Genomic DNA, 19955 nt, shown 5'->3' with positions numbered 1-19955 from the left:
AATGTGTAGAGACAACTTTTGAAAGTCAACTAGTAAGTAACCTCCCTTCATGCCTCTTTGCATGCTTATGAACAGCACACTAAAACTACTGTTAAGCAACAGACAGGGAGACCAAGTTTTAAAGGTATTGTAGTGCATCATAGGGTGTTTCCAAGTAAAAGAAGTGTTATATCAAAATACAGACTGAATTCCATACTTATTTGCCAGTCCCTATTGTACTAATCAGGCTACATCTAATTTAATATTGTCTCCGAGCACAGTAATGGTGGACAGAAAATCCATCAATGCAGTATGCTCACACTAAGTTCCAGCAAAGAGGTTGACTATTAGAAATTATGCTTTCATGGGTAGATGTTTTAAGGCTGCTTTAGCAAAGAGAGAGCCTCAGATAGAATTTTAAAGATAAAAGTCCAAATCCCAGGCAGGAAAATATTCTCTTACAGAGGAACAGGCATTTTTCATTTTCTTAAAGGATTCACTGGAAGAGGAAGGTCTAGGGTTCCAACATACAGGTTTATTCATGACTAAATTGTCATATACAGAAATAGTAGCTAACCGAACTAATAGGGAAATTATTGTTAATACTCGTGATTTTCAACACAATAGTTATTATTTATACATACAAACATGAATGAATATTCCTATTAATTTGTATGAATGAATTCATACAAATATGAATAAAATTAATAATTCATACAAACACTAATAATTAAGGGACATAAAAATTAATCAATGACAGAAATCACAGCTTCTTAATCCTTAACCAACAAATTGTACCCACTTGCAGGAATAGTTCTTCCTGACTGGAGAAGTTGTCCCAGAGGATGAGAACTTATTTTTAGTCATGCAGAGGGTATCACGTAAGTGGAAATGTCTGTTCAACCACCCCTGGGAAGAACTCTGCAGGTGATGGCTTCTAAAAGTTTTCACATTCTCCTGTTTTCAGAGTTCTGTCTTGTGCAGAGACAACCATGGTTTAAAGTTAAGACTGCCCTAGTAAAGATTAATTCTTTAATAAAGTCAAGAGTGTGAATTATGCCTCATGGCTAAGAAGGTGTTCCAATGAGTGCAGTGAACTGAACACATACTGAATCCAGAAGAATGTTTTCAAACAACAGCTCATCACAGAACCTGTCATGCAAGTGACCTTACATTTGAGTTGTGCTGCAGGGGTGCCTGCTGGAACTTTAAACAGTAATCCTGGCACTTGCATGATATAAAATCAGCTGGATACTTGTCCTACCTCCCTCAAAACAGGGGCATCCCGTCCTCCATTTGACACGTAAAACAAAAGACAGAATTTGGATCAAGATTTTGAGTGCTAAAGTGATGGATACGGTAGAATCAAACAGACTGCAGAATTTGAGCGTGAAGCCCTTCAAATCGCAGAAAACTGCTGTGTGTGTTAGGAAAACACTTGTAAATATCAAAAGTAAGATCAAATTGACTGCTGAACCGTTGTTATTATTATTAAATATTTGGACTGTGGCATGCATAGCAGTCTACCAGATCCTGGCTTGATTATATTAGGCACTGTATAAACATTTAATTAGAGACAGTCTCTGCCCCAAGGATACATCAATTTCAAACATATGTTTATCTTTTAAAAATCTGGAAATTATTTTCTGTGTTCTGCCACCATTGCAAACCATTCTCCCACATGAATCAAAGGAAGAAAATTTTAATGCAGTATATGAAATAAGTACATTTCAACATTTGAAAAAAGTCAGCGATATCTGGAAGTTAACAGAAATGGAAGGAAGTACTATCATGTTTACGCAGAATAAAGCAGACCAGTTAAAACTCTTAGTACAGTACAGCTATATATTCCTAAAGAAGGAAATACGCAAAATATGCAAAGTATCCCAATCTGAAAGCATGCTACTACACCTTTGACTCTTGACCTACAAGTCTGCTGTATAACATGGAAATTCACAATAACAGCAAAGTGAATGGCCGGTTTGCTTCTCAGTTAAAGATAACTTTCCACTCCCTAAGGGGTTTTTAGAGGAATTCCCTCACTCAGTGGTATATATTTCCCTTTTGGTCATCTAGTCTACATGCTATCACTGTACATTTCTCTTACAAAACAACTTTAAAAAAAATGCCAACTCAATAAACTGACTCTGTTGCTTGGTAGTTCTGATGTTTTCACCTTTAATGTAGATAAACTTGACAATTTTGCATGTGATTATGATAGACACTTTTCCAAGAGACCCTCCAGTTTAAATAATTGTTCAGTGCAAGTATATAATGAATTACTTACTTCAGACATATTTTATTTTGTACTACTACAGTTTTTCCAAACAAGTATTTTCTGAAGTTCACCATAACTTTCTTAAAAAAAAAAAAAAAAATAAAAAATTAAAATGTACTGGTTATTAAAGCTTGTTAGCAATCAGCTGATATACAATACCAATTCATCGACAGCCTCATTAAATTTTACTGGCAATTGATGTAAATTTAGAATTTTCTTTTGATAACTTCATTTAAGAGCAGAGACTTTTCTTAAGATACATGCTACTTGTTTGCTTATTCCTTTAGACAAAAGCAGCTTACCTATGAGGCAATAGAAATTATTATTTTAAAACATTCAAGTCTTTACCTGGAGCAACAGTTCCAACATCTCAAAGAAAAAGATCTAGAAACTATGTAAGTTGGTATTTTTTATCTTCATGTGGCAGTTTGGAAAATCCTATCTCAGTCTCAGATGTTGTCTATAATAGTAACCACAGTTCTTATCTTTGGGATTGATAAATTTTAGAAGTCAGGAAACATGACAGAATTACTCCCAGTACACAATGGATCTTTTCCATGACACAATGTATTTTCACAGAAGAGATCAAATCAGAATGTTCTTCTCCATATAGCACATTGATAGCCTAAACTTTGAAGAATCAGATTAGATTCCCCAAACTTCCATCTCTTCTCTAAATAGTAAAGTTTAGATTTTGGTAGTTCTATTTAAAGTTTTATTGATATTTTAATTATCTTTAATTTGAACTGGCCTTTAATTACATTCAACCCCTTTTACCCCTTTTTCAAATACACCTGTGAATCTATCTTTTGAAATGCACTGACAGTTTCCATTTTCTGTTTAGGTCTCACAACCAAAGATGATAACTAATTTAATTTGCATTCATATCTCCTCCCTGCACTCCCCCACCCCTCCACTACCCCCACCCCTGCCCCAACTGGTAAATGAGGCACCTCTTTTAGAAAATTCTTTGCCTGAAGAAGAACAAGATACATAGAGCAGGTCTCCTGCAGGACGACAAGCACTCAGGAGAGAGATGCTTCAATTGTTGTGATCTACTTAATCTTGTTGACCAAGGGCTTCTTTTCCTAAATTCACAGTCAGGTTTAAGGAACTGCTAACATGAAGTGTTCTCAAAATGCAATTGAGTGAAGTGACACATACTTCTTTTACAGAGAATTTTGTCCACAACTTACAACTACCTGAACTGATATAATGGAAGTATTATGTTAATTTTACAGAACAGTAATGAAGGCTGTTACAAAACACAGTGTTTCAACCAAGAGCGAATAAAAAACAGAATAACAACCTTGTGTTCTGTACTTCTTAAAAGTCAGGTAAGAACCTGATCCAATTTACAATACAGATGTACAGATATTTCTTCCAGCACAACTGAAGAAGTGATGTGTTGCAGTGAGGTGATGGGAAGGAGGAATAAGGGGTAAGGCATGAAAATCATAGGCCAATTTTGTCATCACCATCTTTGCCGTGTAAAATCAAAGCCTAAGGCACAGAAAAGGCTAAGATCCATAACCGAATCATTGATACTTGCAAGAAACATCTTCATATGGAAGAGAAGGCCAGTAGCTTTTTTTCAGTTTTAGTTGTGCTCATAACTGTAGTTTTTTACTAGATCAGCACATATAAAACTTGAATTGTATTAACATTTGCAGGCCTTGTTTAATTAACTAGTGTAAAGAATACAGCAAGAACAAAGTCCCAAAAACCTTCTTAGTGACTATGTCAGTTTACAGAGTTTCCATCTATTCGTAGATGTACATTCCCTCCCCTGTGCTGCCTCAAGCTACTAAACTGTGAGTACCCATCCTCTCAATGAAAACAGTGTTGTTATCAATGAAACATGATACCATTCTTTAAAAAGATTTCAGGAAAAATCTGGGGAACCAAAAACGGGTAATACTGGCATCTGTACTGTAGAAATTAATATAGTGTTCTAAGTGTATTGTAGGTCCTTGAAGAAGGAGAAAGTGGACAAGAAAAGCCAGTCTATCTCATATCTGTGCTTGTCAAGATTGTGAAGTAGATCCTCCTGGAAACTATGTTGGGGCACAGGGAAAATAAGGAGGTTATTGGTGACAGCCAACATGGCTTCACTAAGCCTGATGAATTTGGTGGCCTTCTATGACAGGATTACAAATTTGCTCGATAAGGAAAGAGCAACTACCTGGACTTGTGCAAAGCATTTGACACTGTCCTTTATGACACCCTTGTCTCTAAATTGGAGAGACATGGATTTGCTGGATGGACCACTCAGTGGATAAGGATTTGGCTGAATGGTCACACTCAAAGAGTTGCGGTCAGTGGCTCGATGTCCAAGTGGAGATCAGTCATGAGTGGCGTTCCTCAGGGGTTGGTGTTGGGGCTGGTGCTGTTTAACATCTGTGTTGGTGACATGGACAGTGGGACTGAGTGCACCCTCAGCAAGTTTGCCGATGATACCAAGCCGTGTGGTGTGGTTGACACGCTGGAGGGAAGGGATGTGCCATCCAGAGGGACCTGGACAGGCTGGAGAGGTGGGCCCATGAGAGCCTCATAAAGTTCAACAAGGCCAAGTGCAAAGTCCTGCACACAGGTCAGGGAAGTTCCAAGCACAAATACAGGCTGAGCGATGAGTGGATCGAGAGCAGCCCTGAGGAGAAGGACTTGGGGGGTATTAGTGGGTGGAAAACTGACTATCAGTTAGCAATGTGGGTTCGCAGCCCAGAAAGCCAACCGCTCCTGGGCTACATCAAGAGAAGTGTGACCAGCAGGTTGAGGGAGGAGATTCTCTCCCTCTACTCTGCTCTGCTCTCATAAGACCCCACCTGAGTCGTGTGCCCAGCTCTGGGGCCCCCAACATAATAAGAACATGGACCAGAGGAGGTCACAGACCAAGCAGGTCCAGAGGAGGCCATGAAGATGATCAGGGGGCTGGAGCATCTCCCCTATGAGGATGGGCTGAGAGAGTTGGGGTTGTTCAGCCAGGAGAAGAGAAGGCTCTGGGGAGACCTCATTGCAGCCTTCCAGTACCTAAAGGGGGCTACAGGAAAGATGGGGAGAGACTATCAGGGAGTGTAGTGACAGGACAAGGGGTAACAGTTTTAAACTGAAAGAGGGCAGATTTAGATTAGATGTAAGGAAGAAATTCTTCACTGTGAGGGCAGTGAGACTCCAGAAGAAGTTGCCCAGAGAAGCTGTGGCTGCCCCCTCCCTGGCAGTGTTCAGGCCAGGCTGGACGGGGCTTTGAGCAATCTGGTCTAGGGGAAGGTGTCCCTGCCCATGGCAGGGGGTTTGGAACGAGGTGATCTTTAAGGTCCCTTCCAACCCAAACCATTCTATGATTCATTCTAATATGGTTTTCTTTTTTACTAAAAGTAAAGGTCCCTCACTGAAGGCTTTTGAAACACTTAACTGCCATGGTTTGCATATAAATTAAACAAACAAACAAATAAATAAATAATTGTTTAGAGATAGGAAATGAGGGCTACAATAAATGGCCACAGAGGAGGAGTATCACTAGTAGAGCCTTGCAGGAATCTGAGCTGAAGTTCATGTTTTTCCGTAGATTCATAGGTGATTTGGAAGAGATGTTTACTAATGATAACAAAGTTTTCTGATGATGCCGTTACTCCAGGTGCCAAAGTTAAGGGCTCACTCTGAAGAACTGCAGAAGGACTTTACAGCACAGAATGACTGGGTGATAAAATGGCGAATGAAATTCAGTAGTAATAAATGCTAAATATTAATAAATTAATAAATTCAGGAGAGAACAGTTCTAACTCCAACTTCAAACGTGAGAGATGTTAATTGCAGATTTAACTTTCCAAACATGGATGAGCTTTATCTCTATTGAATGAGAAATACTTTTTCTCCTCATAGACAGGAATAAAGAGGAGTAAAAACGAATCCAGTTTCTATACTATTTAGAACTACCTGAAATGACCAGTTTTGAGTGGTGGAATCTAACATAAGCCTTCTAATTGCAGTCACTTGTACTGGTTGATGGGAACCTGCAGGGGAGAAATGCTTTGGTATTTAAGAATCAGGACAACTTTTTTTGTAAAATGAGACCTTTGCCTTCTTTAAAAGCATTTTAAGTCTTTAAAAACTAGTTTGTTTAGTTATTTTTCAGTCTGTGATTTTAACAACCAGAACTGGTTCTCAAGAGCAACAGTCAGTCAGGAGGAACAATTCCATTCAAGGTTTAATTTACTTGCTGTAGATGACAGAAATCAATTTACATGATTTGCAGAAAAAAAAAAACAAAACCAACCAAAACACAAACCAAAAAACTACAGCCCAAAAACCCATATTTATTCCATAAAAAAATTTAAGCATTCTGTGAAATAAGAAAGTAGTTAATTACTACTAAATACTCAAATAGAGTGAAAATATATGACGAGAAATATAAATATAAATGTGCTTAGAACAATTGCTAGCAAGAGTTTCAACTTACGTAAATGCAAGTGACACTGATTTGACATTAGCTGGGAATTAACTACACTGTTATCTAAGATAACAATCCACATCTTACATTTAAATAGAACATGGAGAATAAGAAAACAGAAATCAGTTTAATTTAGAAATTTTTTAAACATTAAAAAGAACACTGTAGGTGACACTGAGAGAGGACCACACTTTGCATTTCCCTGTATCTGAGTCAGAAAAAATCTGTTTCCCTTAATGAAACATTTTCAACAAAGTTTAAGGTATCCTTGATCTACTGTGTCACAGAACAGATTTTTAACAGTATGGAAAAAGACTCAAAAGTAAAACTTCATTATTTCTTAGGATGGAGATTATTATTTTTGGACTCAATCAGAAATTCTGGTCTGCTGACTGCAACTGTGTACAAACAATGATTCTATCTAAATTCCAACTGAAATGCAAAGATGTGGCTGCTAGGACTAAAATCAAATTGCCTATGTGTCCATTTCAGGATTCACAGTACAGAACAAAAGGATTCTAGCAAGTGCATGATCCAAGATGCTTAAGTGTTTAATTTCACATTATTTCCTTCATTAGTAAAGCTAGATCAAGATGTTCCTACTGATCATCTCATTTACTCCAACTTCTGTATTATTTTGTACTATTCCTTCATTTATGACAGTGCAGCTATAAACTAGACCATTGAAATGACCAGAGTTTAAAAGTAATGCCACTCTGATAATATTTTGGTTTTATTTTAGGTTTGGTTTTGTTTTTTGTTTGTTGTTGTTTTTTTTTTTAATACATCTAGAACTGAGATTCACCGAGTTGCTCCACAAACAATTAAATTAGCAAAAGTCAGTTGCAATGAACTGGAGCATGGGAGCTGGAACGACTGGTCACTTTGTGTGTGAAGGGGTCGGAAACTCCTACAACTATGTTGCCAGCAAAGAAAATATAAATGGTAGCATATTCATTGCCTTTGAAAGGAGAGGAGGTGCTTCCACACATGGTGTTGGATGTCCCTGACGTTACTCAGGCAAAGGTGTAGAAACTTTCTGTCCCCTTAGTCTGCATGCATGTCTCATGTTGAATCAGAAAATTCAGTTGCAGAAGCCTAATGAAAGCAAGTGAAAGGACTTAAGGCTTTTCTGATGTGGGATTTGTTAAGGCAAGTGTAATATTAAAAGCAATAATTTGCCCAGAAAAATGAGTATCAAAAGGAATTTTACATTCCCATAATGACCACACGGAATTTAGAACAGGAGTTTTCTATTGACAAGTACATGGTGCATTAGGCATCTCTCACCCTCACACACTTTTTCTGGCTATTCTTGGCTGGCTATAGGCAATGGTAGGCTACAAGTGAGTTTTAAGATACATTAGTCATAGTGGGGCCAGACAGATCCCTCTCTTCCCTAAAAATAAGGGAAGTCTCATGTGACCTACAGGCAGCTTTTCTTGCCACCCCAGGGCTGTGTGTCTGGCTTCTGTTCTGCTCTCTGCCACCAATGCAGTTTGTGGTGTGGGGCAAAATTTGCCTCTTTCTACCTCTTTACCTGTCTGCACAATGAAAATAATGATACATATCTTTCTGGCAAAGAAAATATTCAGCTGTGTGTTGAACACCAGAACTTCCATAACACCTCTACAAAGTACTTTGCTATTGGCCCTATATCTCAATTTATGAATCTTTGCTCTAGTTTAAATACCTCAGACAATGGGATTGCATACACCTTCAGTGAAAGGAAGTAAAAAGTCTTAACACTTTAAAGTATGCACTTTTTCTGATTTTGCTTTTTTTATTATTTTTAGTTGGATTCCTTACAAGTTTGACATATACAGGTGATTTGTTTTTCCTGATTTTTATGCCATGCAATTTGTAAACTATTTTATCATGTTTTGCTACTGCAAGGCACAATATATTTTGAAGTTTTATTTTGAGAAATCAAAATATATTTTGAACATTTTTCTCTTTGAAAAATCAATGCCTCCAACCTGAGATAATTTTTCTTCCTCTGAATTTCAAAAAAAAGGGTGACTTTCAATATGACAATCAAAAATAAGCAATTATTTTGCAACTAAATAGCATTCTTCCATATTATTTTAGTCATATTTCAAGTATTTTAGTAATGGAACTGGACCTGTTAATTTCAGTTGTTTGCCTTTTGTTATCGCCTGTTTGTATAACCAGAATAATATTAGTTGAAAGGATTTGGGATTACAGTAACCCACATTCATGAAGTAATATAATTTTCCTCTTTAATGATATAGTGTTCAAAAGTGTGAACTTTAAGCAAGGCTGGGTGGAGGATAGATTTCTCCTTAAATCATTTAAATATAATAGAGATTTCTAATATTTAACTTAAAATGCTTTTAGAGAGTAGCTCTTCACTAATGTTTTCCTTTGATCAACATGTTGCTTTTAAAAGCATTCTATCTGTGGAGTTATTTTTCCGTCTCTCTTTTATCCCTTTACCCTCCATCATATATATATTACCTTGCCTAACAATCAATTGATTCACTCTTTCACAGTAGAAATATGGTAGTGGTCTAGAAGAAGACTGGTTAATCAGATATAACTCACCCAGTGGGACACGTTAGCGACAGTAATATGTGTAAAACATATCTGAGTTTATTGTGGATGCAGCTGAGTCACAGAAACGTACATCTCTGACTACACTACTATATCACACTGTCACAGCAAATTTAAAAACTCTTAGAAGTACATACTTCCAGATTGCTTGGGATGGCAGTGTCTTTTTTTAGTATTAGTATGTCTTTAATTAGGAAGAAGACTTTATCACTGATAATACTTTGATTCTTCACACATTAAAGCCAACACAGAACCTTTTTAAATAAAAAAAAAAGGCATTGTACAATAAAATAAAGCTAAACCAACAGCTAGCAGATCCTTGAATGTGTTCCAGCATCATAAATTATGACTTGATTTAAAAGACTGTATATCAAATCCATATAAATATCCTTACCTAGCAGTCTCTTTCTAATGCTAAAAGCTGTGTAACAGCTAAAGCTTCCAAGTAATTACTTCTAAGCTAGATTCTGGTCTCAGCAAGACTTTTAAATCCTAACTGAGTAGCTCCTGTCATAAACTTACAGTCTTCTCTGAAGAAATTATTTCAGCTTAAAAAAAAAAAAAAAGATACTACTATAAATATATTTGGGTGGTGTTGGAAATACAGCTTTAAATAAATGACATGATTCCTCTCTTTATGTGCTTCCCTTTTAGGAAGAAAAACCTGTAACATTGTTTTCAAAACCTTTCACAAGTGTCACTTATGGAGTAACCATTCTGAATATTATATATTCTTTTTGTCATTTTCAAAATCTACAGTAAGATAATGATATCTATAATTAATTTTTTTAAATGGGAAAGAACTGAATGAAAAAATGAAAATTTTCACCCTTCCAACACTCTTATTTCAGTATTATCAGAATCCAAACTACATTCTCTTTCCCCTTTTCCAAAACTGTATTTGACTCTTAAATCTGTAACACAAATACAATGACTCTGTTTTGATGTGTATTAGCATGGATGCTAAATCATCTCAGGAAAATAGGACAAAAGACAGCAATGATACCATTACTGATCAACAGCAAAACAGAAGCCAAGTTTAACAAATATGAGCATTTTTTAGTATAGGTGTAGCATGCAGACTTAAGAATCGTAATACCTAACTACAGAAGGATAATGGTTCAGAATAGTATCTCCTTGAAGCACAGATTTAAAGAAACAAGAAAGGACAAAATAGTATCCTTGGAAACACCAGGTGTTTCAAGAAGTTTTAGTTTTAGTGGTATTACACTTGTATTAAAATAATTTATTACTTTTCACATAATTTTTCTACAAAAAACCTATGTTCAAATATATAAAAACTTCAAAGTCAATATATTTTTGAATGCCAGAATTTTACATACAACTTTAATTTGTCAGGCAGAACTCCCAATTTGGATAGATATACGTATATGCAAATTAATGAGAATGATGATAGAAAAGATATCTAGTGAATAAATATAGGAGAACTGTGGAGTAAAAAAAATGGCAGAAAGAAACATAATTCCCTAAGCTTCATCTGTTGATTTCTCCTGTCATTTTAGATGAACTGGTTACTACAGTAATGGATTTACATAATAAATATACAAAATCAGTTAAGAAAATGTCACTTCACATTTCAAAAACCAAGAGCCACATGGTAATAAGAAAAACACTAACCAGACAGTCTATTCTTCTAGATTACTGAAGGTACCAGGTGATTGAAGGCATAGGCCTTCTGGTGTTACACCCTACAATTTAGTCACATTTGCAATAATCTCCATGAAATATACAGCCTGTCATGTTTTATTGCTTACTTAGCAACTTGTCAAAAATCTACACTATATAAATGCATTTTTAGGTTTGTTTTTTTTCCCACATGCTCACCTACTTTTTATTGGGATAATGAGCTGAGGAATGACAGGAAGAATCTTGTTTCCACCATGTTCCAGCATGTCATGGATTCCTTGACGAGCAAAAAACTCATATGGAAATGTCATTTCACAAAGCCCATCAAAAAACAAAGGCAGGTAGTAATGATAGTCCAGCTTTTCAATCTCTACCTGAAAATACAAAATAAATAAACAAATTAATGCAATTTTTCAATAATAATACAATGGGATTTAGCCAACAGATAACTCATGCCATCTACACAGGTATGTTTAGCAAATAATTTTAATTTTTATCACTGCAGAATATCATTAAGTCTCAAATATGGTTTATGGCCAAATATCGAAATCCAGAAATATTAGACCTAAAGAACAGAATTAAAATGAATATGCTCATATATATTTTCACTTTTTGATGTCAGTAACAGATTCTGATATTCTTGATTGAACACTTTTCTTTGTAAGTTACCCATGGGAATCAAATCAGTATTTTAAGAATAATGTTCTGTTTATTTCAGAAAAATCTGATCTTTACATCTTCACTTGGACACTCAAAAGAACCAATAAGAGAAAGAATCCTGTAACCAAAAAATATGCAGCATGGCACAAATATTTGTACAGAATTCCCAACTTTCTAGAATTTTGACCTATTTTTATTTCCGATTAATTTTAGGAGCAGTATGCTGAAGAAATTTCATGGGTCTCTGTGAAAAAAAGGCAGAGAAATTTGGTACCTATTTCTAATAGGAATCTCCCATTCTAAAATACAAAGTGCACTACTTTTCCAAAGTTATAGACTTTGTGAGGGATTTTGACTCTATCCTAGTTTTTCTCCTTTTTCCTTCTTCTACCCATCAGCACTCTGATGCTACATATACCCAGGACAGCCAGAGAGAACCAGAAGTTGTTTGCTTTCAGCCTGTCAAAGTTCTGAATACAGCTAAGAAGTGACTCAACAGCAAAGCACTTTCTCTGAACAGAGTATGATCCTCAAAATCACTTGGAGATCAATTAATCTCTTTAGGCATCCACTTCCATCTTTAAAACACTGCTTAGCTGCTACCCTAGTTTTTGAGCAAGCTTATATTTTGGTATTGGATAGATGCTTCCTCCTTCACACCTAACAAGCTTTGTCACACAGACCAAGCTGAAGCTCCAAATATCCTAAAAAAAATTGTCAGGTTAAGCAAACAAATACCCAGCCCTTGATTTGGGGCCAATAAACACATTCTCACTTGAATTGTGGAAGAAAAGTCTGAAATAAAGCAGCCAAGAATTGAACTTGGGTTTTACACTTCTTGGGTAAATCCCATAGTCACCAAGCAGCAGACATACATCCTCTGTTTGCAACCATGATTCATTTTCCTCCCTTCTTGACTCCAAGTAGGTCTGAATCCTGGTCTTGTGCATCTCAGCTACTGACTTGATCGCTTCAATCTTTGATGTTGAAACTGATCCATCCACAATAAATGAAGATTAATTGGAACAGACACTTGAAAATAAGTCTTTTACATTTGCTGTGAGCATCTCACCATTGGCAGACGTAGCACCAGTTACATACTTACATAGTCTCACATACACAGATTGTTATAGGAGACTAAAAAGAACAATTGCATAATGCTGATTCACCTATGTGAATGAAATCAAGTCCCAGTAATGAACCATGAGGAAGAAGGAACAAATGAAACCTACATTTCTTGTTTTCACAGCATCAAATATGATGGCTTATCTGTAATTTTTGTTCACTGTCTTCTTGTTTCACAAGGGGAAATGCTTTTATCAGATGCCTTTAGGGTCCATATCCCAGGGTCAATTTGTAAGAAAGCTCAAAAATAACTATGCCAAGCAACCATCTATGAAGATCTTTACAAAACAAAAATCAAAAGATATTTAAATTCCTAAAGTGATGGGTTTTGTATTTCTTCAGGACATTCATCTTGCTACAGACAATACTTGTGAGATGGTAAAAAAAGTCTGCCCACAAAGTCACAAAGAACAGAAGACAGCAATATAGCAACTACAAACTTCAGGTGACAAGTGTAAGTCAGAGGTCAAATTGTTCATTACAGCAAGAAACCTGCATCAGGTAAGAAGAGGCTAAGTGGCTAAAAAATCATTGACAAAAAAGCATGACTAAGAAGAAGCAATTTTTTCCTGTTGTCTGTCAATAGGACAGTAAAACATCCTTTGATATTTTTCTTTTTAACTTTTAATTTGTAGTTTATAATATTATTAGATTTCATTTTTTGTTTTTGAATGTTCTAGTTTCAGAAAATTGAAAACAAAACCTACAACAGCTAGTTGTGTCTGGGGAAAGCTTTAGGTGTGAAAAAGAGAGAAACAATTAGTAATTTATTTTTTGGTTGGTTTTTTTTTTTTTTTTTTAACTCTGTGTGTGTGTGTTTCACAAGGAAAAACATCTTTATTAGATTATGTCTTTTTTTCTTGTTTTTTAGAATTCATTCCATACATGGATTTTTGACAACTCTTTCAAAATTACAAACTATTTCTGGGGAAAAATATCTTTGATGGATGTACATCCATGTTTAGATTACTGAATCAAGATTTGCAACTATTTTGCTCAAAACATATATAGTAGAATCTTTCATTTGTTTTCTCTCACTCTTCACTAATATCTCACAGAATCACAGAATCATCTAGGTTGGAAAGGACCTTGAAGATCATCTAGTCCAACTGTTCACCTAGCACTGACAGTTCCCAACTTGAGCGCTAAATTGACTCGACTCTTAAACACCTCCAGGGTTGGGTACTCCACCACATCCCTGGGCAGCCCATTCCAACGCCTAACAACCCCTTGTGGAAAGAAATACTTCGTAATACCCAGTCTAAACCTTCCCTAGTGCAACTTGAGGCCATTCCCTCTTGTCCTATCACTTATTCCTTGGTTAAAGAGGCTCATCCCCAGCTCTCTGCAACCTCCTTTCAGGGAGCTGTAGAGGGCGATGAGGTCTCCCCTCAGCCTCCTCTTCTCCAGACTAAACACCCCCAGTTCCCTCAGCCGCTCCCCGTACGACCTGTGCTCCAGACCCTGCACCAGCTCCGTTGCCCTTCTCTGGACACGCTGGAGTCATTCAATGAAATTAGTCAATCTCCTCTAACTATCTACCAGTTATCCTTCTTCTCAAAGATGTGATATTTCTGATACTCTGAGCAATTTTTCTCAGCTGTTCTTTGCCCTTGAAATACACTTTTTCTTTCAAACATAAAGCTTGTGTGTTCAAAAGCTTGTCACTGTTTTTCAGTGATAATAAGTGGTCAATAAAAGATATTAGCTTTATCTATCAACACTGTGTTATATATTATATTTACATAGGAATTATATATATTAACTTTAAGGCAAATATGATTTCTAGGTTTAAAAACAAATCTGATTTTTACACACGACACAAAAGCTTTATTATGAAAAAAAATCTCTACAAAATATAGGTATGACAAACTGTAGATCATAAAGCATGTGTGTACTCCTCACTTCCTCATTAGTTCCAAAGCCATAAGTGGTTGGCAACTGGCATGGCTTTGAAAAGGATACTGATTTCTAACTCATTTCTTGAAGTGTCAGCTGTCCAAGCATACAGCCAATTTTTACTTCGTATTTTGTGCTCTATAATAACTCCCACAATATGGAAGCCAGAAATATTTTGCCTTACATTCTATGGTGTGAAACACTTTCCTTCTGTGTTTACTATTTAGCTTTTAAAAGTGGCTATTATACAGCTGTTTAGAGAAAAATGTGTTTTTTCTCTTTACACCCACAAAATTCTTTTGTTTTTCACATCCCCCACAAAAAATGCTGATTAAAGCCCAAATTCTTGGCAAAAATTGTCCACATCTGACAATAATGCTGCAACTATGCATTTTAAGAAGAAATCTCACAATAATCATTATGAACTACTGTACTAGTGATCTGTAAGTTGTGAGAACCCAGCCTCTGAATTTTCACTGAATAGGGCAACTCATAAAAGTTGATATATTACTATAAAATATGATCACACAGCAAAACCAGCTGTATTACAATCAGTAAAATCTTCTGGTTCATGAAACTTCCATGTTACTTATGTATACTATAAGGTCCTTGGGTGAAAAAGAAATAATATACAGTTTATAACTGTTATTTTATCAATATGTATAACCAACGCACAAGATGGGAAGAAACCAATGGCAGGATCACAGTTAATATATTCAGCAGAAAATCTGTTCCTGCGAAGCAGCTCATAGTGAGAGGCAAGTCTGCTGAGATAATTAAAACCCAGATACAAAGAGTGAATAATAAAAATAATCGGGCCTGTTAGATGAAGAAAGCAAGCTATTTGAGAGAATTTAAGGTACAGAAGTTTGACGGTAAGGATGTCATTGGCCTGTCTTAAATAATCATATTTAATCTGGTAATCTATAAGGCAAAGCTGAGTTTTAAAAGCTAGTGTTTAAGGTACATAAACAACTTAATTCTCCATCTCATTTCATGCAACTAATTACATAATACTATATGTCTTTGATATGATTATCCAAAAATTGGATTTGACCTCCTAGAAACATTCTATTAAACTGTTTATGTACTCATTTAACATCTTTTTCTAAGGCATAAAAATTAGGTATAGTAAAAGAAAGTCTGGAATTGTTGGTTTGATAAAGACAAACAGGAATTTTTGTAAGGATTGTAAAGCTTTTGTAAGGATTATTTGGTAAAATAATAGTTCCTTTCAAGATTTGTTTTCTATTCTCTACCAGCCATTTCACCTCTGTTTTCTAGGTCAATGGAAAGAGAAAAGCAGAAACATTCTTGAATAGTCTCAGTTTTGAACTTCCTTTCTGATTTTTCTTCCAAGATTTCTTTCAACCTTCTTCCAAGATTTCTTTTTTTCTTCCAATATCCTCTACCCATAGTCAAGATGAAGCCCATGCATTTCAAAGTTTTTTGGTTTCTTGCTTTTAGTATATTTATCTCTTGATTCATAATGGGATGTTAGTTTTAATCTTCACTATTGAGCAGGTAATGCTCATTAGTATTTTCTAGACTGGAGTTTTTAATATGGTAACTTTGCCTATAGTACTTACGGTTCTAAAGCTCAATTCTGCTGTTGCATATAGTCCCTACAAGTTTTCCAGCAAGAAATTATTGTCTTTAGTCTGTTGTATTTCACCTTTCAATAGGTACTACATAGGCTCATATGACAAAGATTCTCTACTGAAAGATTCTTACTCTAAGTTATTACTTGTGCCCTATCAAAAAAAAAAAAAAAAAAAGAGGGAAGTTGTACCTATATTTTGCATTCTGCAATGAAATAATAAAATACTTATCTTAAGACGAGTGGAAGATTATCAGACTTGAAGAGAAACAGATAATGGTGAGGGAGAAACTAGATAAATACCCCAATAGAAATCTTTTAATTCAGAGAGTTAGAGTCTTTTTAACATATTGTGTAGACATTTAACTTCCCACAAGTTAAATCACAAAAGAAAACACTTGCCTCCCATAGATAAATCAGAAGAAGCAATAATAAATATTTTTGGTGTGTTATTCTACTGGCTATCTGAATTCAGCTCTGAAATATTACTTAATGTAAAAAAAACCCAAAACAACAAAAAAAACCCAATCCAGAAATGTTACATAGATAATCATTTTGAATTTATTGCATTTCTTTTTATTATGTTAGTTACAAGAGTAATGCTGTCGTCAATAATAATTGAGAAAAGCTAGGGAGAACTATGGTTCCCTTATATTTTATATAGCAAGATATAATTCAATTTTCCATAGTATTCTCTACATCTTAACGTCCTATTGCTCTTTTAAATGAAGTTGGAACACAGTAAATTAAGTCTGAGAACACTGAAGAGGAGCATGATGTGAAAAGGTTCACAACTATGATGCGCACCTTCAAGTAAATGCAGTTCTAAACTCTTTTCTCATTCTCATTTTAGGGGCATATAATTGATAATTAATTTCTAGCTATTATTCCTATCTGCCAAATGAGGTTTCTTCTATATATAGCTCCAAAATAAAGCAATACAACTCTTTATCCCTGCAGTCTAATTGCCTTGTTTGCACCTCTCCCTCATTTTTCCACCACTTTCTCTCAGCTGACACTGCTGCCTTATCCATGTGGATTATTTTCAAATTATGGAGAAATATTAATAACAAAATGCATCCACTTACTTTTGGTGCATACTTGATACATATGAATGAGAAGCATGACTGAAACAGAAATGGTTTGATCAAAATTATTTGGCAATACAGCAAAACCAGTCTGTTCATAATCTACTGTAAACAACAATGGCTAGAACTGGATATGATCAAGACCTCTGTAACGTTATTGAAAATCAAAAACGCAAATTTATGTCATCACAGCAGACATACTCCACAGATATTATTTGGAGAACAATTGCTAATAGCAATGGTGATGGTCCTGCATATGATAACCAAGACATTTCCTTTTCAGTTGCCACACCTGAAGGTGACAATCTAATCTTAGTATGGTTACTGAGGTGAGGAAAACTAATAGTCAACAAGAAGGTCAAATTATTCCTTAAGTAACTAGAGGATCAATGATTGGATGAGAAATGGGGGCAAGGAGAAGGAAGATATAAATTTGTGTAAATCCCTCCCCAGCTAGAGGGAGGGTAAAAAAAAATCCTGAAATCACTTCCTATAAATGCAAGCTAATTACTTAAGAAATGGACTCTAAACCACATGTGTGAATCTCTAACCGTCTGTGAGCTGTGTCATCCAGAAGATAATCTAGGGTGTTTCTGAGGGGGGAGGGGATTCTATCCTTGCATTTTCACAAATCTTTTTAATTGTACTGTCTGGATTTAAATTTTATAAATACACACTTTGCTGATAATACAGATCAGGCAGGTCTTGCCAATACAGAGGAGGGCCAACATATCATGCAGGAAAAACCAGGATGACAAACCCCCCCTTGATTATGAGGCACAGGCCTTATAGTATGACATGCAATGTTAAAGTGGTGAACTAATAGCAAGGATTTCTCCACAGTATAGGAGTTAATCAGTGTGATATAATAAGACAGGAAAAAGTCTTCAGCAGACTAATTAATCGTTATGAGCCACCAATATGATACAGATATGAAAAGGGCAAATATTATTTAAAATACATGAGATATTTCTAGCATAGATAGGAAAGCATTAATGCTACTACACCAGGCAATTGTGAGATCTCACCCATTATTATAATAAATTTTCCCTAATATAAAATATCCAGACTTTATCTCCATTAATTCTTCTTTGGAAATAACAGCAACAAACTGATACAAAGGAATACACCAAACTAAAAAAAGTTAAGGAAATCAAGTGTTAACTTGTTCTTATTTATTTGGATTCTGATCACATTAGATTATCTGACTCAACTGATTTCTAAAAAAGCCATATACTGTTCTTCTAATACAGCAAATAGCTGTAGACTATGCTCAAAGGATTGCTTTATTTTAATTGATGGGAAGCATTATAAATAGAAGATGAATGCACCCTGAGAAAAGTGCTCTGTAAACATGACTCTGACAAATGTGGAATGTACTTGAGAATTGTTTGTGTGAAGCAAATAATGGACCACACGATAACCTCAGTGGCAGACAAAAGTATCTCCACCACTTCAGAGTGTATGCTTATCTCATTACATTCTTCTTGCTGCTCAAAGCCTTGTTAGACACACCCAATTGTTCCATTTTTTTCTTACATGATTTATTAATATATTGTAAGAGTTCCACAAGCATAATAAATGTGAAACTCTAGATTAAGATAGTGGCGTTATTTCTCTATATTTTGCTAATCTCTCTTAGTTGCAATTATCTAATATGAGCATTACATGATGTGTAAAGATAATGTGCACTTAGCCATACGATATTATATGTGTTACATATATCTACTTTGAGACACAAATGGGAATTAATGACGCCTCAGGGGTCCATAGCCCTATGGTAGAATAAGTTCCATCCTCATCTGTAACATCTGAGAAATCCCCCATAGCTGCATTTAGGCACCAGCAAGAAGCAGAGAACAAACTCTGTTCATTCACTACAGAATGCACAAAGGATTATCCTTGTGAAGAAGAATCATTCAGATTTTGCAGACACCTAATTAGACACCAGTAGACACCTCTTCTCTGAAAAGTAAAGCAAAGAGGATAATACTGCCCCAGTAATATGCAAGGGGAGGAGGCTTGGTAGAGATTAACTCCCGCCATTCCAAGATAGAGTTTGAAGGCAGAAGAATAAAAAGGAGGTGGCTGCAAGACTCTCTCACTACCTTTTTTGAGGAGGATATATTGATCATCATTTATTTACTTTGTTCAATATCAAGTTCATTTTAAACTTTATTGGAAGTTGAGTGGACCAGTTTGTCCATCCCCTAAAAACATACACAATGCTGAATGTCACTACAGAACTAATTTAAAATTGACTTTTTAGGAAAGATATTAATCTTTTGCTCAAATAATGTTTGGTACCATTTTTTAATAAGTTGAAACCTAACACTTATGTTATTTTTCAAGAATTAATTGTGAAGGTAAATCAGGAGAGAGTGTCAACTGATTCTATCCCATTCAGAAAGCTATTGGCCAAGTAATTGTTTTCACACTTTTTGGCATTCTTTTCCTTTCTCTTTGCCAATTATTCATGCAAAGCTATCTGTCAAATTAACTTGAAGTTCTTTGGTTTTAATAAAAATAATACAAAATATAAAAATTAGAGATAAACAAGAACATTGGGACAAAGGCACAGAGATAAAAGTGTCTCTGGGAAAGTTAAAAACAACTATCTGAAGATCTATTTTTTTTTTAATAATTAAACCATAG

At 35.4% G+C, this 19955-nt stretch overlaps 1 protein-coding gene across 2 annotated transcripts in view; it reads right to left on the bottom strand.

Annotated features, from left to right (window-relative positions):
* The window catches only part of PACRG (parkin coregulated), a 251216-nt gene that overhangs the window by 102945 nt on the left and 128316 nt on the right, over window positions 1-19955 (bottom strand). For both annotated transcript variants that reach the window (XM_074924862.1, XM_074924853.1), the window contains one exon: window positions 11131-11302. In XM_074924862.1, the coding sequence (XP_074780963.1) occupies window positions 11131-11302 (172 nt within the window). The remainder of the gene's footprint in view (window positions 1-11130; window positions 11303-19955) is intronic.

This window comes from Athene noctua, chromosome 1 (assembly GCF_965140245.1).
Source record: "Athene noctua chromosome 1, bAthNoc1.hap1.1, whole genome shotgun sequence".
NCBI lineage: Eukaryota > Metazoa > Chordata > Aves > Strigiformes > Strigidae > Athene > Athene noctua.
This window is presented reverse-complemented; position numbering and strand designations above follow the sequence as displayed.